Source organism: Pleurodeles waltl, chromosome 2_2 (assembly GCF_031143425.1).
Source record: "Pleurodeles waltl isolate 20211129_DDA chromosome 2_2, aPleWal1.hap1.20221129, whole genome shotgun sequence".
NCBI lineage: Eukaryota > Metazoa > Chordata > Amphibia > Caudata > Salamandridae > Pleurodeles > Pleurodeles waltl.
Window position 1 is genome coordinate 1,023,594,305 of NC_090439.1, and position 27,783 is coordinate 1,023,622,087.

Genomic DNA, 27,783 nt, shown 5'->3' on the forward strand with positions numbered 1-27,783 from the left:
ATACTTGACTAATGACAAGTATAAGTATACATCACCCAACAGCCCCCCTTCCCACACTTCCCTCCCCAACTGGAGAAGCACCTGTCACCCTCTAATAACATCTAAAGTAACTCAGAAGAAAATCACAGACTTAGATGGTATGGAGTAGTGGACCCCTCCAGAAAGTAGGATCTTTATGGCTGTTTTGCCTGCTGACACCAGCAGCCACTACCGCCATGGCCCGAAGGCATTCGGGTTAAATGGTGACTGACTCAGTCTCTCCCCCTTGGGCTGGGGAATGGGGAAGGGGGGAGTCTGAGTCCTGTGCATCTCGCAGTCCGAGCTGGCTGGATCGGACTTCAAGATGCGCCGGCTTGATGCAGCGCTGGTGGGCCAGGAGAGTCGGGACTGGTTCATCTTGACAGTTGTCAAGTTTACTGCCTCCCACGGCAGGATCGGGTGTGGGAGCATTTGGACCGGGCACCTTCTATCTTGATAAACCCAGGGTCACGGCCCCCCCTTGCAGGCCAAAAGAACTTGTCGCCCGGGGACATGGCTGGAGCAGCTGCTCCTCAGTTTCCCATTCCCATGCTGAGTCAGGCGTGTCAAAGAAGTGGGCCTTTCTGGCATGCAAGACCTTAAGGCAGGCAGTTAAAAGGAGCATGTATGGCAGATGTAATGCTTTCAATTTCTGCTTCACTTAGTCACAGAAGCGCCTCTTGGTCTGGATTTCACTGGAGTAGTCTGGAAAAATTAGGATCTTTGAATTTTGGAAGTGCACTCATTGTCGGCGGGCTTTCATCAAGATACAGTGTCGGTCACGGCAATTAAGGAAACGGGCTATCAGAGCCCTGGGGCAAGCACCAAGGGGGGCAGGGGGATTTGCCATGTAAGTGCTCTATGGGCTCGCTTTCTATGGGCTCACTTCACAGTGAACCATGAGGACAGTTTATCGGAGGGCATCCATGTCTTGAGCCAAGTTTAGGGAAATCACCAGTTAGGGAGCACCCGGCTCCCTCCGGAAAGCTTCTCCATACCCACCATGAAGTCCTCTGGTCGATGGCAGGATTGAAAGTGACTGGAGAGGTACAGAGCACCCAGGAGTGTATTTGTTGTCACTGCCTTCAGCCGGTACTGCTGTCCTCCCTGGAATTCCAAATCACAGTACTGCCTCCGGGGCTCCCCAGGCGCCAGAATGGGGCAGGATCAAGGCCCTTTGGAGTCAACCGCACGCTGCCCTGCACCCTTTAATGGTCTCTGCGACGCACAGCATGTCCTTTTGGATGGTGTAATTCAATGATACGGTGCCTCCGGGTGAACCCAGGCACTGTAGCATGCCTCTTGGCTTCCTCCTTCCCCGCGACGCCAAATGCCCAACCACTCAGCTGCAGTATAATGGATGGGGTTCCTCGCCGTCTAGGCCCCGGGGGAGCATGAAGGCGCTGCTTGTCCAGGGTGTGCACGCTGCGCCTCGTCACCCCGCCAGGGTTCACTGCTTTGTTCCTCCTACTGCGGCGGACGAGCGCACCGCCCACGAAGGCTCACTATAGGCCTTCATACCCCATGAGCCCCTCGCATCGCCAAGAAGGGAAGGAGGGCGGGGGGGCAGTAGCAGATGTGTCCTTACTGGCTAATATGTCCCCCAAACTGCCTCCTACAGCAGTGTGATCAAGCCGCCCTGCGTCTCCGGTCGATCGCTAGCACCTCATTCATCTTTGTCCCAGCCCACGTCCTCCGACATGCGAACAGCGCCCCAAAGTCAGAGTTGCTTGCCAAAGTCAGTGCGGCCAGGACGGAGCGTCCAGACCGGCCCTCCACCGCAAAGCCCTGGGGCGGAATACACCTGGCCCCTCACCACACTCCACAGGACCCGCTCCCACTGCTCCTAACCTCTGGGTGATCAGCAACAGTAAAGGACACCTGGCGAGGCCTCAGGGGCCACCAGCCAGCACCGAACACGAGGGTGAGGAGCAACCCGCAGACAGTCCACTCAGCAGGCAGCGATCTACATCAACGCGGCCGCGTCTTCTCCTTCACCCCCGCTGGACCCCCAACTCCTCCAGATACAACAAGGGGTAGTCACAGCACAAGCATGTCACTGTTTTCGGGGCCCAGCAGGCAATCAAAACAGCTTGATACCAAGGCTGACTATTCATACACTTATCTAAGGTGTTGCCCCATCCATTTATGGAGGAAACTTCTGTTATGTGTTTTGAATGGGAGCTTGAGTGGTTGTGGACTGAAATGTTATTTGAGCAGGTAACTGGAAAGTGTATTTTCTTTATTTGTGAAAACCATAGGAAAACTTTGAAGGGGCAGTTACTTTTTGGACGCGCTGGATATAGCATAGCTTCTGTAAAGAGTCAAATGACAAAAGGGAGTTTTAGTGAAGAAGTGCCCTCCAATGAAGGCATTTGCTTATGATTGTTATTAGGAGTGGCCATTGGCCATTGGCCATTGTAGTAGGCAACTCAGTAGGGTTTTTTTTTTTTTTGGACCTGTCAGGAGTCATTAAAAGATGTAAGTCAGCAGACTTTTGATGTACACTGAAGTGAGGTGGTGAGTAAGTTTGGTTTTAAAGGTTTTGGACTTTAGTGGGTTTTTTTTAAAGTTTTTTTTTTTTAACGAAAGTAGCAAGGTTTGTTTTTCTGTGTTAATCTGTGAAATGGGGTGACTGATCACAAAGCAACCCTTATGATGATTACATTATATGACTGGAGAGATATTTAGATTAGATATCTGTAGGCCATGTGTGACTTTTGATTTGAGAGGTACTTTTTTAAAGGATTTCCTTATTCAGGCTTTCTCAGGTGTCTGTGAAGTCGTTGATAGTGAGAGGTATGGACTTGGCATCAAGCCAGAAGTAAACATCGGATGTGGCCAGGAGGAGATTGGATAGGCCATATGAGAATGTAAAAATGTATTTGAAGATGTTTTGTGCTGTTCCCGGGGATGGGATTGCAAATGGGGTTTGGGACTTTAAAAGTCTTGCTTGCAAAATCTTGGAAGACATTTTTACATAACCTTACCATTTCTTATAGGGGTGAGTAAGGTTAGAGACTTCAAATATGCTCTTGTGTGTTACGACTGTACCCCTCCATTTCCCTGACTGACCACTTGGGTGGGTGCGGTTTTAGGTTAGAGGAACTATGTTTTTGAAGGAAGCTTTAGAGGAATGGGAGAACCATGTTTCTGTGAGCAGGAGGCTATCAAGGACATAGCCTCTACTATGTTTGTCGGTGTCCATGCCATGTTTGAGACCTTGCATTAATATTTGCAGTATTGCACTATTTTTACAGTTAACCTTCAATGCATGATGTATACAATATCTGGGAAGGGGGAATGGGAATATAGATTGAAGTGTATCTAAATATTGTTTTTATCTCATTGACATTTTAGTTTAATATGTATAGTTGTATCGAGTCCTGGGGCAACAATGTATAAGATGTATATTTTGCTCACAAGTGCTACAGTCTTGTGTATGTTGTTTAGCCTGTCAGTTGGAGGAGACCAGCATAATCTCAGTCAATGGGCTGTTGTTCCAGGTCCTAACAGGACAAAACAGAAAAGGCCCTTAGCAGCTTTTGTTCTCTGCATAGATGACCATGCTGAGCAACCTCAAAAGGGCCTTATTGAGGGGGGTAGTGGCCTTGAGTCACAATGGTAGTGCTGACTTGTGCCACACCCTCTCTTGTGACCAGATCCATGATAATGTGAGGTCAGGTTGCTAGTGTTTGAGCTCGAATTTTGAACCTCATCTCTTCCTGCAGCCGGTCCAGGCTGCTCCTGTGGCAATCCTGCCTTGCTGATGCAGGTTTGTAGTTAGGAATGGCATTGTTTTTCTGACAGGTTCATGGGTTGTGCAGCTTCATAAATGGGACCCTTAAGGCTTTTACCTGGAATCAGAATTGCAGAACCAGCCTTCCCCCCTCTGCAGCAAGTCCCTGCTGTTGCTGTTGCTCTCTCTCTCTCTGTGTCACAAGCCAGTCTTAGTCATACCCTTGGTTTCGCTCCTCCTGTTTCTCTGTGCACATAAGCTTTTCTACCCTGAGAGTAGGTGATGATTCATTCACTCCTGCTTTTAAAGCAGGTTTATACCACTATAACCTGCAGAGCAACTCTTATTATTATTAATTGAGGTAATCCTATAATTGAAAATAACAAGAGGTCGCCTGTTTAATTGTCAACTCACAACTACCTGACCTAAAAGTTTGGCACCCTGCACGCAAGCAGTGTTTGTTCCCCTGGGGAGACGTGTCACCTGTCTTCCATGCATGAGGACCCAACCTTGTTGCAAAAACTACCCTGGTATTTCAGACCAAGAATAATTTATCTGCTAGCTGTAACCTTGATATCAGCCTGTTGTTGTCTTCTGCCCTTGTTCCTCTAATGTTGGATAAGCAGCCTCTTGAAGACTGTGGCATCTCTCCTCTACACCTTCATCTCTCACAGCCGCTGTCACAATGCTCTGTCCTCAAGCATGGTCTCTGCTTGGTGCTCATTCCCTAAGTTCATCTTGTCTTCTCTCTAACAGTGATGCCCACTTTATTTTGGTCTCCAGTGGGCTGGCATACAGACAGCATCAGTCACTCCCAACCCCTGCAGCAATCACCCCAGTTCTTAGTAGGAGAGGATTGTTACTCTCACTATTTTCCTTGTGCCAAAAGAGGACAGAGGTTTCTGACCTATGTTGATCCTTCAATCTCTGAATGCCTTGCTGTGGAAGGACAAATTCAAAATGCTCACGCTAGCTAGGAGTACTGGATGGACTTCTTGGATCAGCAGGACACATATTTTCATATATCCGTTCTGCAGTCCTAATGACGTTACATGTGGTTGAATGTCAGCTAGGAGCATTTTCACTTTGCATTGCTCGTCTTCGACCTCACCAACGCACCTCAGGTGTTTATGAAAGGGAAAGGGTGGTCGCAGCACGCCTTTGGGGGTTGGAGATAAGTTTTCTCCTACATCACTGACTGGCTGTTGAAGGCGGGCTCTCCAGGGTCAGTCATATACCTCCACCAGACGACAGCAAACCTCTTGACATCATTGGTGTTCACAATCAACATTCCAAAGTCCCACCAGCTCCTTTGCATAAGCTTCCATACATTGGAGCTATTATGGATAGATTGCAGTTCAAGCCCTTCCCTCTGCTGGGATGAGACCAGGACTTTTGGACTATGTTCCTGATATTTTAATCTCAGTCCTGGAACATGGTGGGAGTATCTTTGAAGCTTCTTGGCCTCTTAGCCTCCTGCATCTTCCTGGTCGACAATGCTAGCTGACACATGCTGGCCCTGCAATGGATGCTAAAGTTCCAGTGGGCCCAGCACCAAGGAAATCTATCCGATTCCATCCAGATTTCATAAGGGACTGCTCATGAATTGCACTGGTGTCTGCTCAGCTGCTATTGATCCAGCTGCAGGCCTGTTTCCCTTCCCCACCTAGAGCTTACAGTAGTGACAGATGCATTAATACTGGGTTACGATGGTCATCAGGGGAGATGGAGATCAGAGGACACTGGCCTCAGACAAAAGCCTGGTTCCACATCAGTCTGTTGGGGTTGTGGATCGTCATCTGTCCATGAAGACTTTTCTTTCATCCATCACGGGTGGCTGATGATGGATCTTACAAACAGCATGTGTCATTACAACAAGCAGGGTAGAATGGGTTATGAGACCTGTGCTGGAGACTCCGAGCCTCTGGAGTTGGAGTGTCATGGTATTTACCTGGTCACAAACCGTCTGGTTGGATCCATTAATTCTAGAGTGGGCGAGATAAGCAGGTGGCGTCTGGCAAGTCACAAATGGAATCTATAACCAGATGATGTTCACGGCATCTTACAACAGTGAAGAGACCCATGGCTAGATTTTTTTAGGCACGGCTCATAATATGCAGTGTCAAATGATTTGCACACTGCAGTTTCAGCAAAAGAGATCACTAGGAGATGCATTCCTTTTAAAACGGAACATGGGACTCCTGAATGCCTTTCAGTCCCTGCCTCTACTTCACCAATTTCTGAAAAAGATCAAGTCATCCTAGTGGCTCGATGATGGGCCATAGAGTGTGCTACCCAGAACTCCAGGGCATGAGAATCTGTCCTCAAATTAGGGTTCCGCTTTGAGGGGATCATATGTCGAACGTCTGCATCCTAATGTGTGCTGATTGATATCTGGCAGTTGACTGTGTTTGATCTGCCACCTGGGGTGGTGGATGGCTTTCTCGCCACCAGACGCCCTTCTTAAACAACCATTTATATCTGGTGCTGGGACACATTTTTGGCCTGGTGTGGTATCCACAGGATTGTCCCTTTACAAGCCAAGCTGTCGGATATTCTTTTTTTCGTTTTGCCTTTGGCGTCTAAGGCCTTTCAGTAGGCACTGTTAAAGGTTATTTGTCGGCTGTTTTAGCAGTTCTACATTTGACGGAACAACCATTCTTATTTAAATCATCTATTGGTATGAGGTTTGTTAAAGGTTTAACACCTTTCCTCCCAAGTCGTTTGTGATGCCACAGTGGGTCCTCAATTTGGTTTTAACATTTCTCATGTGCACTCCCTTTCAGCCTATGCATAGCTGCTCACTGCGTCTCTTGACTTTGAAAACTATTTTCCTCATTGTTATTAATTCAACTCATCGCATAACTGTGCTTCAGGTACTGTTGGTGCAACTGTCTTACACCCCCCTTTTACAGAAAGATTCGTTTTGACACCTCAGGCAGCCTTCTTGCCTAAAGTTATAACTCTTTTCCACGTTGGGTGTACTATGCCTACAGGCTTGGTTCTTCTCAGCCATCCCTTCCCTTTCCACCCCCAGTCAGAAAGAAAAGGAGAAGCTTTGTCAGTTGGACCCCAAAATGGATTTCAGCTATTGTGGTGATTGTACCTATGAACACCATGTGAATGATCAGTTTCTCTGGGGTCTCTCAGAAGCAAAGAAAGAAAACGAAGGCTGTGCTTGACAGGACGCTGTCGAGGTTGATTGTTGTGTGCATCAGATTTGCCATTACTTATCAGATGCAGCCTCCAGCAGGTCCGATAGCCCATTCTACCAGTGCCAAGACTGCTACAATCAATTATTTCTACAGCACTGCTAATCACCCGTAGGGTCTCAAGGCAGTGTTTGTTGGTGTGCTGCTCAATCAAAGAGCCAGGCTGTGAGGTTCTTCATGAACTGCTTGAGTGATGCTCTGTGCCTGAGTTTGAGAGGTAGCTTGTTCCATGTCCTGGCTGCGAGTTAAGAGAAGGATCTTCCTCCTGTTGTACTTTTCCGGATCTTGGGGATGGCTGTGAGGGCAAGTTGGAACAAACGCCATTGCATTGGCATGCAGAGTGCCTGTTTCTGACATCTACCAAACTGCGACATGGACATCCCTGCACACGTTCACAAAATACTACTGTCTTGTGTTAGACCTGACAGCATGAGGGTGGTCACCCCTAACTTTTTGCCTGCCTCCTTCCACTTTTTGGACACTGTTTTTGCTGGTTTTAGGTCTCTGCACACTTTACCACTGCTAACCATTGCTAAAGTGCATATGTTTTCTCCCTGAAAACATGGTGATATTGGTTCCTACCCAATTGGCTTATTTAATCTACCTGTAAGTCCCCAGCAAAGTGCACTACAAGTGTCCAGGGCCTGTAGATTAAATGCTACTAGTGGGCCTGCAGCACTGATTGTCCCACCCACATAAGCAGCCCCTTAACCATGCCCCAGGCCTGCCATTGCAAGGCCTGTGTGTGCAGTTTCACTGCCAATTCGACTTGGCATTTAAAAGTACTTGCCAAGCCTCAAAACTCCCCGTTTTCTAGATATAAGTCACCCCTAAGGTAGGCCTTAGGTAAGCCCAGAGGGCAGGGTGCTATGTAGATAAAAGGCAGGACATATACCTGTGTAGTTTATATGTCCTGGTAGTGTAGAACTCCTAAATTCGTTTTACACTGCAGTGAGGCCTGCTATTGGAGCTACCCTCATATACTGTTTGAGTGGTAGATTCCTATCTGAAAGGAGTAGCAAGGTCATATTTAGTATGGCCAGAATGGTAATACAAAATCCTGCTGCCTGGTGAAGTTGGATTTAATATTACTATTTTAGAAATACCACTTTTAGAAAGTGAGCATTTCTCTGCACTTAAATCCTTCTGTGCCTTACAATCCACGTCTGGCTAGGTTAGTTGACAGCTCCCTTGAGCATTTTACTCAGACGACCCCAAACGCAGGATGCTCAGCCACACCTGCACACATCTGCATACTGAATGGGTCTTCCTGGGATGGGAGGGTGGAAGGCCTGACACTTACATTTGAAAGGACCGTGGCCTGCCCTCACACAATGGACTGCCAAACCCCCTACTGGGACCCTGGCAGACAGGATGGAACTGAAAGGGGGACCTGGTGCACTTATAAGCCACTCTTTGAAGTCTCCCCAACTTCAAAGTCACATTTGGGTATTTGAACAGGGCCTCTGACCCTACCAACTCAGACACTTCTGCACAAGATACCACTGGTGAAGAAACTCTGAACCAGACCCTTCTACCTGCCAAGAGGAACTGCCTGGATGCCCAAAGGACTCACCTGACTGCAAAGGACTGCTGCCCTGTGGCTCTGCTGAGAAGTGCTCTCCAAGGGCTTGGATAGAGCTTGCCTCTTGTTCCTTGAAGTCTCAGGGCCAAAAAGACTTCATCCTGCAAAGGACTCCTTGTTCGATGAAAATTTGATGCACAGCCTGCCAGAAACGACGCAGAGCCTGCATTGCAGTGAGAAAATCACCTCACCCCGAACCAGAACGACGCAGCCCGGCTCCCCGATAGGAGATCACGTAGCGGCAGCTTTGCGACTGGAACTTCAACGCACAGCCCACTGGATCAACGCATAGCCGAGCCGGAATGACTCGGCCCGACTTTCTGCAAGAAGAATCGACACAGCGCTTGCCAAAAATATTGACGCATCGCCTGTATGTGCCCGAAAAAACTGACGCACACCTCCCTGTTTTCCACACATCTTCTCCAGTGCGGCCCCTTGCGGATACTTTAGACGCAAACCAGGTACTTTGTGCTTACAAGAGACACGTGTTGCTTTTTAAAGGCTAAAGACTCTTTTTTATCATTTTCTAAAGTGATATCTCAACGTGTACTTATCAAATTTGATCATTTTGACCTGCATTTAATCAGATAAATATTCTATACTTTTCGAAACAGTGTGGTGTATTTTTGGGTGGTATACTGTGTTATTGCATGATTTATTGCACAAATACTGTACACAATGCTTTCTAAGTTAAGCCTGACTGCTCAGTGCCAAGCTTCTAGAGGGTGGGCACAGGATCATTTGGAATTGTGTGTGTCTTACCCTGACTAGAGTGAGGGTCCTTGCTTGGACGGGGGTAACCTGACTGCCAACCAAAGACCCCATTTCTAACACCTTGATATCCAGGTCTGGTGGGAAGGATGTTTTGCCCTTGTTGCCCTGCAGGATTAATTGATCTGAGCCCAGGAGTGAGGCTTAAATGAAGCTCCACTCTGTCAATTCTGGGGCGATACAGAGTTACATGGGGGCTATCTAGTGGCATGTAGGAGCATTGACGTAAAGGTTTCCATATCCAGTCTGGTGCCTGGGGAGTTATCTAAGGTGATGACTCTGTGGTTAGATATAATATCTACCAGTCAGAGCATTACTAAAGGTAAGTAATTTGTTCATTTGTTGGGTTTCTGGTGGAGCCAAGGACACATCACACAGGAGTGCTAATCAGTTACCATTGTGGCCTAACTATGTTTGTTGAACATTGATTTCAGTTTAAATAGAAATATAACCTTTATTTTTTAAATTTACTTAGATAACACTGGCTTGGAGGAACAAGAGAAAGAAAAACGCCGCCTTGTGATAGAGAAATTTCAAAAAGCACCTTTTGAAGAAATTGCTGCACAATGTGAATCCAAGGTGGGTCCTCGGCATGACTTCTTCTTGTCTGCGTTCTGAAACATTTAGTGGTGTAATATATCAATGTACCATAATGCTAATGACAGTAACACAAGAATGGCAAGCAGTACAACATTTTATTTTGCTTAGAACTGTATTCTGACTCTCCTAAGCAAGTACATTGTTTAAGGGAACGAATGTTGATAATATTTAGTTATTATTTTGAATACATGGGCATGTGCTTAGGATTTATGCAGGTGAACACCACATAGTGTAACATTGAACCTTCACCCTTCAGAATACCTCCCTGCACCACTTACATGAACTTCAGGACAACAGCAGGCTTTAGCACTGGTGGAACCCCGTGCAACCATCTTTGTTGGCACCTTCCCCCAGTTGACCTCCTTCACCATGGATTCCTTCACTTTCAAACTCCACAAGTGCACTCATCTCTCCATAGCCCTTCTTTCACATGTATTTAATTTCTTTTATACCACTAGTTCTATCAATGTAGGTAGCTAATGCACTTTATAGCACATACACATTAAACAGAAACAATGAATATCATGTGTAAACTAGTGTATAGGAAATGTTGCATAAAACAATACAGGCAGCAAGGTGTTGGAGTCACCTTCCATCCATACTGTTAGGTAGTATATTTTAAGAATGATTAGACTGGAGACGTACAAACCCATAATTTAAAACATAACACAGTGATTGGCTTTACTAATAAGAATGTAGTTTCACCCAAACCAAACCCCTTTTTTTTTTTAGCAATGAAAGACTACGGAAAAACATAAGGTTCTACACCTTTGCCATTCAGTTTGCATGCAGATCTTTGTTTAAAGTTCATAGCTCACTGTACTATACTAAAAGGATTGTAACTTATAAGCTGCAAGTAATAGAAGGATCTCAGTTGTCGTTAAATTTTACTCTATTTTTCTCACTTGGTGTGGGATATTTTTTGTATGGTGTTTTCACTGTTTTACTGTTTGAAGTGTTGCACAAATACTTTACGCATTGCCTCTAAGTTAAACCTGACTACTCAGTGCCAAGCTACTAGTGTGGTTAAGCACAGGTTAATTTGGGGTTTGCTTGTGTCTTACCCGGATGAGGATTGTGTTTACTGGTTAACCAGGGCTCACACCCAAGTCAACCCAATTTCTCACAATTGGTGTGCTTCTGCACACAGTAAACATCTGGGTCTGTAAAAAACAAATAGTGACCGAGATGCCTTTCTGTAAATCTAATAGAATGCGTACACAGACTTCTGTAGATTAGACCAGTTATCAGTGCCTCCTCAGCATTTCATAAGTATTCATCTAGAAATAATGGTGAAATTATGAAATCAGATGCACAAGTTTAAAAGAAAATGAGCACAAAAAATACCACGCAATCATCCCCAAATAGATATGCAGTGAATGGTATTAGACAAATTAAATCATTCTACTCTTGTGCATGGTAAGAAAGTGAAACGTGGCAATGATGTCGTTGGGTAAAGTGAATCCTTTCTTTCAGATCATCAACATACAGACCGTTTAAATGGGAGTAACTCAGGGATTGATTCTGCCTATTTCCTATATATAATGCCCCTCTAGCTCATACCCTCCATAAAGAGGTGCTTAGGAGAATACACTAAATTTCATGTTGCAGCTACATGTTGATAACTCTCTGGCTCCTTTTCTGTGGTGCCAAAAACCCTCTTTTGTTTACTGCTGGATGACATCCATCTTTTGAAATCCACCACTGTCAAAGTGGAGGTCCTGTTTCTCTGAATATTGTGGATCACTGGAATGGGGTCCTCTGGTTTCTCTTCCTCAGCCAGAAAAAGCGGTATAAATCTGGTCATTGTTTTTTTATGCTACTCTTTCTTCGGACCTACATTGCCTACACTGTTTCTGGCACCTGACATCACGGAGAATTACAGTTACCTAGCCAGCTCGCCCCATGAACCCATCACCACACACTTTCAAGCACGTCTAGATTACACCAATGGATGTTACCTGCACCTTCCAAGTAAAGTAGCCAAACTGCTTTAATTCCTCCAAAATGCTGCATACAGGGGAATTTGCCACTTCCCGCTCAGAGGCTACGTTTCACTCATTCTTTTTAATTTCTCTTCATTGGCTGCCAGTTAAACTACGTATCATTTCCCGCCGTGGTCATTAAGAACACAATTACTCATGGATAAGCCCCTCGTTTCCTGGCCAATAAAGTCTGTCCTTACACTCCCTCTCGCGCCCTTCGTGTCAGCGGCACCTTCCTGTTTGTAGTCCCCAAGGTGAGAACTGCTCCCTGGGCTCAGATAGCATTCGAAAAATGGAACTCCTTGCCTAATGTGCTGCGTTACTTTCCGGCATTCGGGGGCTTCAGAAAACAATTAAACACGCTTTGGGTTGGAGTAGCTTTCTCTCATCTCACGTCATTTTAGCCTATCCTAATCTGCAATGTCCTGTTGAGTATTTGCGTTTAGTGGCACAAAACATCCGTAAAAGTGCACTTTTCAAATACCCCAAACACATGGTCACAAACAAAACAGTGCCTTGCAGAGCATGTTATCTAAAGCTATTACCTTAAGCATATCATGTGATTACAATATCATTATTTTAACAAGTCTTGATGACCACTGAACCAGCGTTGCCTATTGGATTAAAGTTTTTTTCTATAGGATGTATTCCTCTATTAAATATATGTATTCACATAAAAATAGTTCGGCCTTTCAGCAGGTTAATGCACTTGGCTGCAAAACAGAAAGGCTTTTCATGAATAAATCCATTTGTCAAGCTTGAATGTATACCCGGAATTTAATGCAGGCTTCCAGTGAAGTTAAATGTTTTGATTTTACGGGTTAACTAGTTTATCGCCTACATTACAGTGCATTTAAATTGTAAGCATCTCGGGCCTTTTCTTATGTACAACACCGATATAGCTTTTTTCAGCTTCTGGGTTATCACTGCTCACATAATATCCAGTTTTGCTAATATCTGCTTTAAAAGAACCATGGATAAAGCCATTTCTCCCTGTAAAGTTCGATGCCTCGAGGAAATGTCTCTATACCTTACCTCGTCCATCTTGCAAAATCAGAGTTGCAGTATTCTTCGATAAAAGTACTTTAAGCTGCAGCTACAGATAGCAGAAGAGACCAACCCAAAGATCTTTCTTCACAGTCCCAGTTGTTAAAGACATTCTGGAGCAGACTTCCTCTCCATGGGAACTTAACTTGGTACTTTCTAAATTAGAAACTTCACCTTTTGAGTCTATCCGTAACTCAACATTACAGGACATTTTCTCAGAAGTAGCTTTGTTGATTGCAATCACTTATGCTAGAGGAGTTAGTTAGTGGTCAGCTTTATCTATGACAACCATATGCAGTTTTTCATCAGAACAGGGCAGCGTTGAGAACACACCCACATTTCCTGCCCATAATTGTCTCTGACTTCCATATCAATCATTTTAGTTATCTTCTAGTGTTTTCAGCTTCCCGCCACTCCAACCGGAAAAAAACACTACACTCACTAGATGGTAGAAGGGTGTTAGCATTTTATTTAGACAAAAACAAAGACATATGCAAATCTACCCATTTATTTATAAATTATGGACCCCTCCGTACCAGAACGGTGTCCCCTAAGCAAACCATTACTAAATGTTCTGCATAGTATGTTACCAGCAGGCTTGCAAAACATACTCTATATAAGGTAAGCAGCTACAGCTGCTTGCTTGTGGAATGATTCTCTTTCTGAAACCAGTAAGGCAGTTACATAAAGATTAGCCCACACAGTCCCTCAAGTTTATGTTTGGATGAGGACACTAAAGTTGATCCAATAGTTGGGCAGGCAACGTTCCAGAATATCTTTGGTTAATACTTCAGATGGTTTAGTCTGTATTAAATCTTGGAGATTTATGGCAAAATACTGGTATTCATCATGAAGGATATTCTTGCTGGTCTATTCAACATTTATGGCTATAAGTTAGGGTCCTACTATAGAGATGGAACGTGTACTTGTAATTCCAATTCTGCTTCATAGGAATCCCCGCTGACGTCATAAATATCCCACTCTCCACCCTGAATACCAGGGTTTTCCAGTAATATCGTTGAAATTATAGTTTGCCACTCAAATATAAATACATCTTTGAAGTAAACTGCCGTGCTGGGAGGAGGAAGCTGCTGATGCTTTTATAGGTACGGTGTCTCCTTTTTGACAAAGTGCACTTTAGCTTAACATGTATTCTTTTTCTTCATTTATCTCTACTGAAATAAAGGGTTGCCCATATTTCTAACTCGGGAGGCTAAAATTTTTCAGCCAGGTGCCATTGAGAACATGTCCACAGAATTGTTCCCGCTTAACTCGCTGGAAATGACATATGGCTTATTTTGAAAAGTCTGCCTCCTGTGAAGGTTTCTCTTCTATATTATAGAAAAGAAGGCTTACTATGTCCCCGCACATTGACAGGAATATTCTGTGTTTATCACTTCACTTGGGTTCCTGCTATGCAGAACTGGAATTAAAAGTAACTTTTCCTTCTGTTGTGTCTGTATCACATCTAGTACATGTCTGATTGTGCTGCTTTGTTAATGATCACACTTCTTATACACACCCAGACTTGTTGTTTAGCTGCTGGAGGTTCTGCTACAATGCCCAGTGTTGCTGCTGTCATCTGATTAATGCTGCTGCAAAAACGTGATGTGAGGGATTCTTTTCTGGTCACCCCATGCCATGACCTGACTGGTCTGCTGGGCAACTCAAATACTCCCAGTATGCTGGAGGCTAGAGTGCTGCTTTCAGGCTATATTAGTTGCCCATCATCTAGCCCTGAAAACGCTCATGGCGTGATTCTAGCCCAAGCCGTCTGACATTGCCTGGAGCCAAATGAGCAGCCTGATTACACCCCAAAGTGGCACCAATTTATGGGTTGATTGTTCTTCCAAGTTGGAAAACAAGCAACCAGCATGCATATGAGTGTCGAAGGTTTAATCCACGGATGTCTCCAGTGGAATGGGAGGTCCCCTGTATCCCTGGCATTCAGAAAGCAGAATTACTGTGGTGGAAAAATTAAGTTCATATTTAATCTAGCTCTGCAATTCTATACTCCGTATCTGGCACTCAGAAAAATGGTGGATGAACAGCCTTTGTAGGTCCAGATACCCACATTCCCAGACCAACCGTCCCTGGAAGGTACAGATTGCGGTCTATGCCTCTGTGAACAGGAGGTGAAGAGGCATGGGTGGTCAAAGAGAGAATGGTAATTGGGGTGCGATGCATGTTGGCAGTGTGAATTCTTGCACTACGGTGGTACTTTACATATCGGAGCAATTAGATTTTTGGCATTACACAGGTGCTGGACATTTATAGGCATATTAATTCCGGTCTCACAGTTGTTTCTGATGGATACTTTTAACCGTAGGTTCCTCACCTTGTGAATATCACCAGGTGCCACACAGAATCTGAAGATTTTTTCCTCAGCAATTCCCTTGTGGGCCGGTAGGTGGCATCATGTGGCTCCTCGCCAGATCTATCCTGCCTCGGAATGACGCTGGAACAAAATATAACCGGCACCTCTGAGCGTCCGTGTCTGTTCCTTTTTTCTGCGCCTTCTAGTACAGATCTGGAGGTCGCTACCTTGATTTCTGTTTCTTGACAGAACAATCTGAGAGAGACTTCTAGCCGCAGATTTCTTATTTTCGAATAACCCTCAGGTGTCAGACTTGATCCAGAAGATTTTTGAGCTGTACCCTTGGGCATCAGTATTTGTAGTTTTTAGACTCCCCATGGCTTTGTTGCAGTTTGTGACATAAGTCACATGCACAATACCTATATAGGTGCCAGCCTGGTACACTGATGTCAGTTCTTTCCCTTCCTTGCCAGATACGGCCGATAAGGTTTGATCTACCCCTCACTCACTTTTCAGCTGCCTTTCTTCAATGTTTTGTCAAACTTTTTTTGAGATTTTTCTCCTGGTGTGAAGGATGTCACCCAAGAAAGCGGCTAGTTTTAAACCATGTAGGGCCTGTCGCAGGTAAATGTTGCTGACGGATCCTCACTTGTTGTGTTTGTGGTGTTTGGAGCAGGATCACAACTCCAAGACCTGCAAGGACTGCAGCACCATGCATCCCAAAGCACTGAGGGGGCAGTCCCTCAAGCTCCTCGCTGCCCGCTTGTGGTCCCTTACACATGGAAGGTCCCGGGACTGTTTGCAGAGCCCTTCCTGGTGTTTGTCTTCGCACTCCAAGTTGTTGGGGCAATCGGGTAAGTCCGACAGGCACAAGAAATCCAAGACATCGAAGAGATCTTCCACTTTGGCATGGCCATCTAAGTCTTCAGTGAGCCCCAGGAGCATCGGCATGCCAGGCCCTGTATGTGGCTGGAACCTGAACCTGGGTCTGCTCTCCGCTTTCCTGATTTTCCTGGAGCAACCCTGCCCAGCTGGAAGAGTTTTATGAGGCCATGCGCCTCATATTTGGGCAGCTTGGCCCCTCCTGAGTGGTTTCAGGTCTCCTGGGCACTGGAGGGGGGCTCCTACTGGATTGACACCGAAGGGTTTGCCTTTGGCACCTGTCAGGCCCCAAGGATCCCTTGCTGGATCTAGAGCAGAGCCGTTGGTGAGGAAAAGCTCTTCCTCGACAACCGCTGCAGTGTGGACGCCCTTAGGCAGGGCCCCCCTAATCTATATTCACGACTCCAACACAAAGCCAGATCGGCAGCGTCTGACACAGACTCCGGTGCTGACCGGGTGCATGCGCAGTGGAGCCATTGACTTAATTTTTTGATAAGCCTGGAGCAGGAGATTAATGGGAGGGGTCTATAGACCCTTATGTTTACCGGGTCCCTGAGTTAGAACAGGACAACTGGTATGAGGAACTGGCGGAGGCCAGTGGTTTAGACACCTCACCAACACTGGCTTAGTCTCTCCTCCTACCGTGGCTACAGAGGAGAGAGCTTTTTTTCCAGTGGTCGTGCGTAGGGTGTCTCAGTTGCCCACAGGGGCAGTCAAGATGAACGTCTTGACAGAGGTGCTTCAGCCTGGAGGTTCCCCTTTCTCCCATTCAGTGACTCCCTTACATATGTCCTACGTGTAGGGCCTGGTCCAAGACCTCCACAGGGGCTTCTGTGCATAGGACATTTGCCTGCCCTCATCACCATGCTCCTGGGGAATCCTAGTTTCCTCTCCTAACACCCCAGCCCAGAGAGCTTGGCTGTACAAGCCTCCATGTCCAGGACTAACCCAACGCGTTCCCCACCAGTCCACCGGATAGGTACTCCAAGAGGCTGGACTACTCAGAATGTTCTCTTCTGCCAACCAAACATTGCAGACGATAAACACTGCATGCCTTTTGGGTTGTTATTCCCATTCCATCTGGGACTTGGTTTGGGCTTGTGCTGACTTTGGTCTCAGAGGAGTCCCGTGCCATACTTACCCAGGCTGTTGCTGTTGGGCGAGATGCAATAAAGTTCACCATACGGTGTGGGCTCCATAGAATCGACTTGTTTCACATAGAGATTTCTTCATCATTCACCTTGCGGTGCTAAACCTGGCTAACAACAACAGGTTTTTCAGAGTATGTACAGTCTTCCCTTATGGACATGTCCTTCAGTGGCTATCTCCTCTTTTGAGAAAAGTGGGATTCAGCATTGGGGCGCTTTAAGGATAGCAGAGCTACAGCCCAGGACCTTGGGCTTGCCTACGGCCCCTTGTTAACCCAGTCCACCTTCCGCCCTGTTTGTGGCCATGGAGGGGGTCTCCACCCATTACCTCCCAGGGCCAACAGATTTCCCAACCTTTTGGTGGCCGAGGGTATGGGTCCCTTTAGCAGCATGAAATAGGCGGCAGGCAGTCGAGTCAGTCCACCACTCCCCCAGCAGCCTCTGCCTCAAAGCCTCTTTAGTGTGCCCTTCGACCATCATGAGCATCCAGTGGGGAGGCAGGATATGAATATGCCATCACCTGTCCCACTAGCGGTCAGTGGCACAGACCGCTGTTTTCTTCAGATCATCTAAAAGGGCTGGTGCCTCCCATTTCTGACTACCTCACCACCTATGCCATGCACTTATGGTGAGCTGATGGAGAACCATCTCTCCTTGCTCCGTCAAGAAGGGTGGGCTGTCTTGGCTAAGGGAGCACCTGAAGTAGGTTGTGGTTGTTATTCCCGCTAATTTCTGGAGCCAAAGAAGGACAGGGGATGTTGTATCCTAGATCTGTGCCTTCTCAACCTCTTCTTCAGAAAAGTGATATTTAAAATGCTGACACTCCCCAAATTCTGAATGCCCTCAACCGAAAAAACGTGGAGTATAGTGTTGGACTTGCAGGATGCATATTTCTACATCCCCATCCTGCCTGCCCACAGATGATACCTGCGATTCATGATGGGCCAAGAAATCTTTCAGTTTGCTGTGCTCCCTTTCTGCCTTTCCATCGCCCCTCAGGTGCAAAAGTGATGGTTGTGGTTGCCACTCAACTGCGGAGGTTGGCAACTGGCCTTTGAAGCCCGGGCAGTTGTCTCCCACGTTCAGACTACAGCAAACCTAGTGCATTGGCTGAGATTCACTGTCAACGTTCTGAAGTCGCACCTGACAGACTCTGTCTCAGAAGCTCTTTTTTTTTTTTTTATCAGAGCCAGGCCTAGCCTCCTGACGACGAGTCTGGTACATTTAGGCTATAATTCCAAAGTTTCAGCCTCTAGGCTGGATTTCGGTCAGACTGTCTCTGAGGCAGTTGGGCCTTGTGGCCCCCTGGTATCCTGCTGGTTACCCATGCCCAATGACATATGCCCGCTCTGCAATGGGACCTGAAGACCCAGAGGGCACATCATCAGAGAAATCTTTCTGACATGATCTCGTAGGGAACCTCAAAAGATCTGCAGTGGTGCCTGACGAACTGCGATTGGGTCAGTAGCAGACCTCTCTCCCCTCCTCAACTGGTACTGACTTTAGTGACAGATGCACCAATCATGAGCTGGGGCAACCACTGGGAGAGGTGGGGATCAGAGGCGTAGTCTCTGGTGGAGTGTGAGCTCCACATCAGTCTGTTGGAGCTCCAGGCGATTTGCTTGGCACTGAAAGCCTTTCTTCTTTAGATCAAGGAAAGACTGGTGCAGGTATTCATGGACAACACCACTGCCATGGGGGGGTGTTACAGTAAACAGGACGGGGTGGGGACGTGGACCCTTTGTCAAGAGGCCTTGTATCTCTGGACATGACTAGAACAACAGGACACTTTCCTGGTGGTTCAATAAGTGGTGGGCTCTCTGAACGCCAGAGCGGGCAAACTCAGCTGGAGATGCCTAGGCGATCACAAACTGTGTCTCCATACGAATGTGTTGCAAGGACTCTTCAAGCAGTAGAACCTTGGTTAGATCTGTTCGCCATCTTAGAGAATACACACTGTCAGCAATTTTGTATGCTGGAGTTTCCAAGGTGACTCTCACTCAGAGACACTTTTCATCTTGTGTGGAGCTCCTGCATTCTATAATCTTTTCCACCAATACCACTCTGGACCAGAGCTCTCAAGCAGATCAGGAATGACTGGACCCAAATCATTCTTATGGCTCCCTATTGGGCACAGAGAATCTGGTATCCTGAGCTCTTGAGCATGATCAGTCCTCCAGTAAGGCTGCCTCTTCGGGAGGATCTTCTATCACACCAACATTGGAGTGTTCTGTGCCCAATCCCACACACTCTCCCCTTTCATGCGTGGAGATTGAGCAGCAATAGTTGACAGCTATCGACTTCCATCCCGAAGTCTGTGATATTATTCTGTCAGCTAGGCATCCCTCCAAGTCGGTATACGCCTGCCGTTAGACAAGTTTTTCTCATGATGTGATTCCTTAAGTGTTGAATACCCTATCTGCACCTCTCTCATAAGTTCTTTTTGCATTGTCTTTGGCCCAGCAGGGCTCACCTTTAGGCACAGATAAGGGTTCTCTTTCTGCCATCTGAGAATTCCTATGGCTGCTGGACCAACCGTCTTTCAGTCACCTGCTGTAGCTAGTTTCCCTAAAGGCCTGCAGCATATCTTTCCACCTACACCCTACGCATGAGTGGGACCTCAAATTGGTCCTTACCATTCTCATGTATGTGCCATTCGAGACTCTGCACAGTAGACTTATTAGGCTTTTGGCAGTTAAAACTGCTTTTTTGGTGTTCATATAATTGGTCAGGTGGCTCTCTGCTCAACCTCCTTACAGCACCTTTTATGTGGACAAGCTGGTTCTCCGAATTGGTGCGTCCTTCTGACTGTTCTGGCTGTCTTGCATGTAGGCCAGAACATCACCTGCCTACTTTTCTTTGCTCTGTCTAATCCCTCCAAAGAGAAAAGAGCCTCCACCATCTGCCCCAAAAAGAGCTTTGTTGTTCTACTTTAAATACACAAAATAATTCTGAGTGAACAATCAATGCTTCATGGGCTATGTGGGCGCAAAAAAAAGACATGGCAGAAAAGGGCCACCTTACAATGAATTGTCTTATGAATCAAGATCTGCTACACTTTGACCAAAAAGCAACCCCCCCGTAGGACTTGCATGCTCACTCCACCAGAGCCAAGGCTGCAACTGCTTCGTTAGCATGCAGTGTCCCAGTCCTGGACAACTGACAGGCAGGAACGTGGTCCTCACTGCATAACTTCACCAAACAGTACTGCTTGGACAGTCAGGTCCATTGTGGCAGGCACTTCATCCATTTGGTTCTGAAGGACTTTCTGATTTATTTGATTCACAGTACCACCTTCGGGGAGCTATTGCTTGGGTATCTGTTCTAAGGTAAGGATTATTTGGCTAGAAGTCTCTATCAGATGAACAAGTTACTTACCTTTGGTAATGCCTTGTCTGGAAGAGACTTTATCTAGCTGCAGATTCCTTATCTAGCTTCCTCATTCTGAAAACCTATTGCAGCGTAGGGAACTCTCTTTTAAGGCCCTCGTTTGTTTTATCAGCTGTCAGTGCTCATCGTTGGTCTGTGCTCCTCGCTTGGAAAGTCGCAAAAGTAACTGACATCAATGAGGTGGCACTTATATAGGTAACACACACGTCACTTCTGGTGCAGAAGACGCCTGTGATGCCACACGGAGCCGAACGACGCCACCTGCTGGCACGCAGGGATACTTCTCAAAAACCTTCACGATTAGTCTGACACCTCGGGATTATTCTAAGGTAAGGAATGTGCAGCTAGATAGTCTCTACCACATAAGGTGTTAACCGTAGTACTTGTTCTTTTCCTTTGCAAATGTCTCCAATATACAGAGGACATGTCTCCCTTTAAAACGACAAGCTTCAAACCCTATAAAGGTAAGTGACAGACCTGCACAAGGTCTGTCTCTAGTGTCTCAGGTCCTCGCATGACCCAAAGTTGTGCAACAAATGCAAACAATTGAACCCAAAGGCTATTCAGGACAGCCAGGCCAAACTCTGGCGCTGAGCATTGTGGCAAGGTTCAGATGGCCAGATCCCAATAGGAGTCGTGGACACATTCTCCCACCCCAAGAACACTTCTGAGAAAGAACTTCATCACACTCCAAATCTTTGGGTAAGATAAAGAATTAAAGACATTAGAAGTCCAAACAAAGCTCACCCTTCTTCCCACTACTCATCAGGAGATGTTACATGGACATCAGAGTACCTCCAGATTACAGTTGTCCACCATGGACTTGAGTCCCGCACTAGTCCAGATCTAGCTTGAGTTCCCAGAGCCATCTGCAATGCCTCAACAAATTCAGGTCTTCAAGGAGGCTAAAGGGCCTTTTGTCCCCATCAATCCATCAAGTTGTCACTAGGAAAAAATGACATCTTGATTGTAAGGTTCGCACACCCCATACTTCTTCAGTTTCTTAGGGAAATTGGAATTTGGGAGTTACACTTGATTCACTCTGTTTTACATTCCGTTTCACAACAGCGAGGACAGGCTGTGTGGATGACACCTTATGCTTCGGTCACCAAAGCTCTTAAAAGGGTGTACCACATTGGAAACCTTTAAGAAGAACTCTGCAAAATATATGTAGCCCTACTTGCCCCTTTGGTGGAGTCATTTGGTGTCAAAATAATCCCATGTGCCGATGACTCACGGCTGTTCCTTTTCTTTGAGAATGGGTCCTTGGTGGTCCAGAAGTCCTTCATATCTTTTCTGGAGGAATAGCTCCACTCTTTATAAATAATATAATTTATTCAAATGAATTAAATAATTCAAGGATGCGAAGAGGCCTCCAGTCAGGTTACTGCCAGCGACTTTGTTCCCAACGCAGACTGCACTTAACCTCACTCCAGGCGCAGTGCCTCCTTTGACTGCTTCCCTGGTGCAGTAGCACCAGCTCATCATACGTCAATGCTGGCAGCGATGCCCAAGGAGGAGCCCATAGATCTTTTGACCCAATCTCCTTTTGAGCTCAGAAGAGATCTTGTTGCAACCTCAGTCGAAGTTGCGCCCACCTTGAACTCCAAAACCACATTCTAATTCTGATATGCTTCAGCTGACCCATAGATTTGCAGACCCATAGCCACATATTGACCATGATGGTTATGATGAATACTAAGCATACAGTAATGATGGTGATGAGAAACATTAAGTATACAACGACAATCTTCTTCTGGACCTCCAAGAGGACTGTGTCCTGATACCTTCCCAGATACTGGACTGAATTCTCCACATGACCCCTCTACAGAGGAGTCTGTCTTCTTTCGCTATGATAATTAAAAGGCAGAAGTTCTTTATTTCCATCTTCCCTCAGTAGACTTAAGACAAACTTATTGACTGAGGTTCTGCAGCCAGGACAGCCCTATTCAGAATCCCTGCTTCCATTCCCTAAGGCCCTAACATTCATCCTCCGGGGCAAAGCCAGGGTCTTGCCTCCCTGTTATTACACAACTAGCTTGATGACATAGACCAGCTCCTGCCAAACGGAGTGTGGTGACATTTGGGGAACAAATGTTTTCCAATGCCAGTCTTGCTCTCCAATCTATCAAGTAGAGTTGCCTTCCAGGGCGTTACTTGCATGCGTTGTAGGACAAGTTGAGCTATACCTTGCCGACTGTCCCAGGTGACCTTCATGCCAACCTTCAACAAGTAATTCAAGACGGTCCTTATGCAGGAAAGTATGTGATCAGGTCAGGCTTGGACACTGCTGACTGCCAGGGTAGGGCAGTTGATACCAGTGTGGTGCTTTGTTGTCACGTTTGGATGAGATCGATGGACGTTTCCAATGATGTTCAACAGTCCTTCACGGACATGCCATTTGAGGAGTCAAGGCAGACTCAGCATTAAAGTGTTTCAAGGAAAGCAGCCATTTCCCTAACCATATCGCCCCTTTCGAGGCTTCAGAGGAGGGATTTATCAAAGTCCTTGTCAAACCTTGCCTACACAGTAGACTTTTTAGGCTTTTGAAAATTAAAACTGCCTTTTTTGGTGTCCATGTCATTAGCCAGGTGACTCTCTGTGCAACCTCCTTATAGCACCTTCTGCCTCCTCAGTAACAAATCTCCCAATCCTTTCAAGGTAGAGGTCAGGAATCGGCTCACCAGTGCCTGGCCCCCAAAGGCAACAAACTCCCCAATCTCCTGCTTTTCTCCCACACACAGCTGCCACTGCTGCAATACTGCTTTATTTTAACCTCAACTGTGTACTGTCACCCAGTTGGAGGCAGATACATTTTTACCTCAACCGGTGGATATCACATCATACAGAGGGATGCTGCTCACATTTTTCAGTGCATTAGGCCCCCCACTTACTTTCCACCCCTTCAAACCTGCTGTCTAGACCACAATCAATATAACACAATTGTCATGTGGGACTAATTTTGATCAGAGCTTTATGCCTCACCAGTCTCAGAGCTTTGTATGTTTCTTGAGTTAATTTTAGCATTCAATTAAATTGAAAACAACTTTCATGTCATGATAATTGCTCTGAGTCAAATGAACAGCGCCAAACTCTTAAATCAGTGTAATCATCTGTATATTAATTATGATTTTCACAGTATGATAGTACGATATTGCAGGGTGTGGGACAAGTGAATCAAGCGTGCAGATGGCGCTGTGCTGACTTAAAAAAAATACAAATCCAGGCAACACATAATTATAATACACTGTACATTTCCCAACAGTCAAAGTGGTAAATGTGTAAGGTAGACTGTCTGTCAGGGCTTCTCCTTTATTTTTACACCAGGTTCTTAACATATGTCATAGTTTTGACCCCGAATGATTTATGGGGTTTCCTCAGGATGCCACTGTCTACCACTCACACTTAAGGAATTAAAAAGAAGTGGCGGTAAATCCAGGTCAAGCAGAAGTCAGTATCAAACTAAGGTAGCCTCATCAGGTCTTTCAACCCTGTGCGTCCCCAACACCAATTACAGGAAGCATCTTGGACACCCAAGTGATATTCCTGAGTGATCTGAACATCCATTGTCCACAGTGTTTGTGCACGAACACCCACTGTCAATCACAAACCCTACCCAAGGGAGTGTCAGAAAGGAAGAATCACCTAAGAGTGAAACCATCCCTACATTTCATGCTCCTTTAGATATGCCAAAATGCGGTAGACTTACAAGGAAGTGTGGACTGCTTTTCATTCCCGTCACAACTCTAGTCAAGCTTGGGTCGAAATACTGTAATAAATTATAATATAGAGGCCATCTCACTATGAGTGAATATCGCTTTCATATGTGTAAGACCCATGTCCAAAACTGTGGCAGTTTGCACATATATAACTTGCATATCATCCAGAGTAGCGAAAGTGGATCCTATTCCTTCCCTGTTACGCCACACTTCTGTTAGTAACTGAAAATACAGAAAATTATTATTACCTCTAATACTAGGTCCAAAAGGTTAATAGTTCCAGAATATGACATAAAATCCAACTAGTAACTTATTTGAAATTCATCTTGTTGGCCAGTGTCTAACACGGGGAGATAAATCACTCAATTCAGTTATAAGCATGCCCGGGAGATGACGAATCTACTTCCACCTCCACTATGACACACATAGGGAAGACGCTGCAGATTCGCTAGCGTTATCTACCTGCGCCTGGCCTTGCCACTAGACTGTCACCCTCTGATCGCCATCTTGAGAGTATCCTGTTCTTAACCGATGCTCCCAAGGCTGTGTCCTAGCCATCAACATACTCACAGAACTAGGATACATGATATTCATAAATCTCTGTCGCTAAACTGAATTGATGTATTGTTAGTCTCTTTCACAGAAAGTCCAGTCAGGGAGACACAATAACTAATTCCATACTACTCAAAAGCCACCAAACATAATGTCATACGATATCACCACTTCATACTCTAGTGTACACATCATGGAGTATTATCATTTGTAGAAAACCACATAATGTGAAGCAGTGGCAACCAACTCCAAGGTTGCTATTCCAAAAAGGGGGAAGGCCTATTTCATATCCTCTAACACACCGTTTTAAATTATTGTTCTATTGTTACCTATGAAGTCGGTATGTCCTCAAAACCACCCACAGTGTCAAGTCTTCAAAGGGGAGCAATTCTACGGTTCGTTATCTGAGCATAAGGGTCACTCATATCAGAAAACACTTAGGCCTTAATTACAACATTAGCGGTAATGACCGCCTACCGCCACGGCGACGACACCCAACATACCGCCGCCTTGGCTACCAGCCGGCAACGCCTATTATGACCGCCAACGGTATTCCGCCAGGAATCTGGTGGAACACCGCCGCCAGTCATGGCAGCGGACGGCAGTAAGGTGGCGCTGCTGACAACAGCACCGCCACGCCAGCATAACACCGCTGACCGTATCATGAGCAATGATAAGGCCTGGCAGTGTTTTGCTTGCGGACGCTGCTGTACAGCAGCGCCGTGGACCGTCTCCTGCTGGAGGGCCCCTGCAAGCAGGTAAGGCAGGTCTCCTACCGGAGAGGGGGGTGGAGGGGTGTTGTGTGTATGGGTGTATGGGTGTGTGTGTGTATGTTTTGGGATGCGTGCATGCGGGTGTGAGTCACGCTGGATGCGTGCGTGAATGAGTGATTGTGAATGTTGTGGATGCATGTGTGTGAGACAAGGTATGTTGGTGTGTGGGTATGTTTGTGTGCATGCGTGGGTTGAGATGGGTATGCGTGTTTGCATGTGTGTATATGGGTGTCCGTGTGGGTGTGTATATGTGTGGGGGGCAGGAGCGGGTGGGGGAGGATGCGGGGGAGACCCCTATCAATGCCATGGAAGGGATTCCCTGGCATTGATAGTGCCTACTGCCATGGTTTTTGTGGCAGTACAGAAACCATGAAAACCATGGCAGTAGGCCGGGTCGTAATGCCGAGGGTGGGAATGTGACAGCCGCGGGCTGGAGACCTAAGTCTCCAGCCCAGAGGCTATTACCACCCTGGTGGTCGGTGTGTTAAAGTGGCGGTGTTGGATGGCGGTCACCGCCAGGGTCCAAATCCCATTTTTTTTACTGCCGGCCTGTTGGCGGTATTACCGCCGCTTTAACACTGACGCCAGGGTTGTAATGAGAGCCTTAATGTGCATCAGTGGCATCCAACTCCATGGTTGCTATTTAACATGGCAGCAAGCCTATTCCATATCCTCTTACACGCCATGTCAAATTATAGTTCTATTCTGACTTATGAAGTCGGCGAGCACCCAAACCAGCCCCCCCAGTGTCACGCCTCCAAAGGGGAGCAATTCTGTTGTTTGTTACCCTATCAGAAATGTCACTGGGCCAGTGAAAGACTCGCTCAGTAGAGTATACACATGTGAAATCTGCAACCATTTGTTCAATATTTACGCATCACAGAATGCTAATCAAAATTGCACAATAAATACAAGGAATAAAAGAAAAACATATCCACATATTTGGAATCATTCATGTCATTGAGCCCATTACAGTATTATTCAAAATGTCCATCCATTTGTATTCTTTGATGTTAATAAGATTTGCCAGGTCTCCTCCTCTTTTCAGTAATTGATTACTTCAGCAACTTGACAATAGATGTCATCTGCAGAGTTGCCTTGTTCTCTGAAATGTTTCACCAGTGGGACCCTTCAATCTTACACCTTATTTGACTCCTATGTTGTGCTATCAGTTGCTTGACCATCTGGGATGTCTGACCCACAAACAAGCACACAAAGACATAGAACTATGTAAATCACATTGTGGTAATTACTGTTAGAGAATGATGTCAAAACGAAGATTTTTCAGTTGTTTTTCCATTCTTTGGTGTCACCTGAAAATTCACGTATAGAACAGTTTCCACACCCATTGTGCCCTATTAAAGCAGTCTAGACCACAACTACTCCCGTGTTCTCCATCTTACACTGCTTCAGAGAACAGAGCCACAGAAAGGCTACCAACATCAGAGGTCAGGGCTAGCTGCTACTCTTGCTTCGTTTTGGTGCCCAAGAAGGACGGAGGACTTTGTCATATTCCAGACCTCCGACACCTGAGCCTCTTCCTCAAGAATGCTCAAATTCTGCCTCGATCCAGGTGACTGAATGTGGCATTGGATTTGCAGGGTGTATATTTCTACATCCCTGTCCTTCAATCCCACAGACGGTACTTGTGGTTTAAAGTAGACTACCAGCACTTTCAGTTCTCCGTGCTCCCTTTTGACCTTGACAGTTCCTAGAAGCTGCCCCATGAGTGGCCTTTGTAAATGGGGTACCTGTTTGGGTAATCTCCGGGGCTGTGACATGGGTATCTGTGCATACAGTCAGGTCTGGCAGGAAAGACATTTCACCTGCTTGGTTCTATGGAATTTTTTGGTATGAATTCCCTCCTTAGACCCTCCACCTTTAGAGGTACAGCCGTGGTATCTATTCTAAAGGTGAGGGACCTATGGTTAGAAGTATACATCAGAAGCAGTTACTTTCCTGCGGTAACACTTTTTGTGGTGGATACTCTACCTAACCACACATTCCTCACTAACAATATCCTTGTTCTGTGGACAGGCTTCTTT

At 46.0% G+C, this 27,783-nt stretch overlaps 1 protein-coding gene across 2 annotated transcripts in view; it reads left to right on the forward strand.

Moving 5' to 3' along the window:
- EFR3A (EFR3 homolog A) overlaps positions 1–27,783 on the forward strand; it is a 1,082,041-nt gene that overhangs the window by 984,283 nt on the left and 69,975 nt on the right. For both annotated transcript variants that reach the window (XM_069220764.1, XM_069220765.1), the window contains one exon: positions 9,801–9,904. In XM_069220764.1, the coding sequence (XP_069076865.1) occupies positions 9,801–9,904 (104 nt within the window). The remainder of the gene's footprint in view (positions 1–9,800; positions 9,905–27,783) is intronic.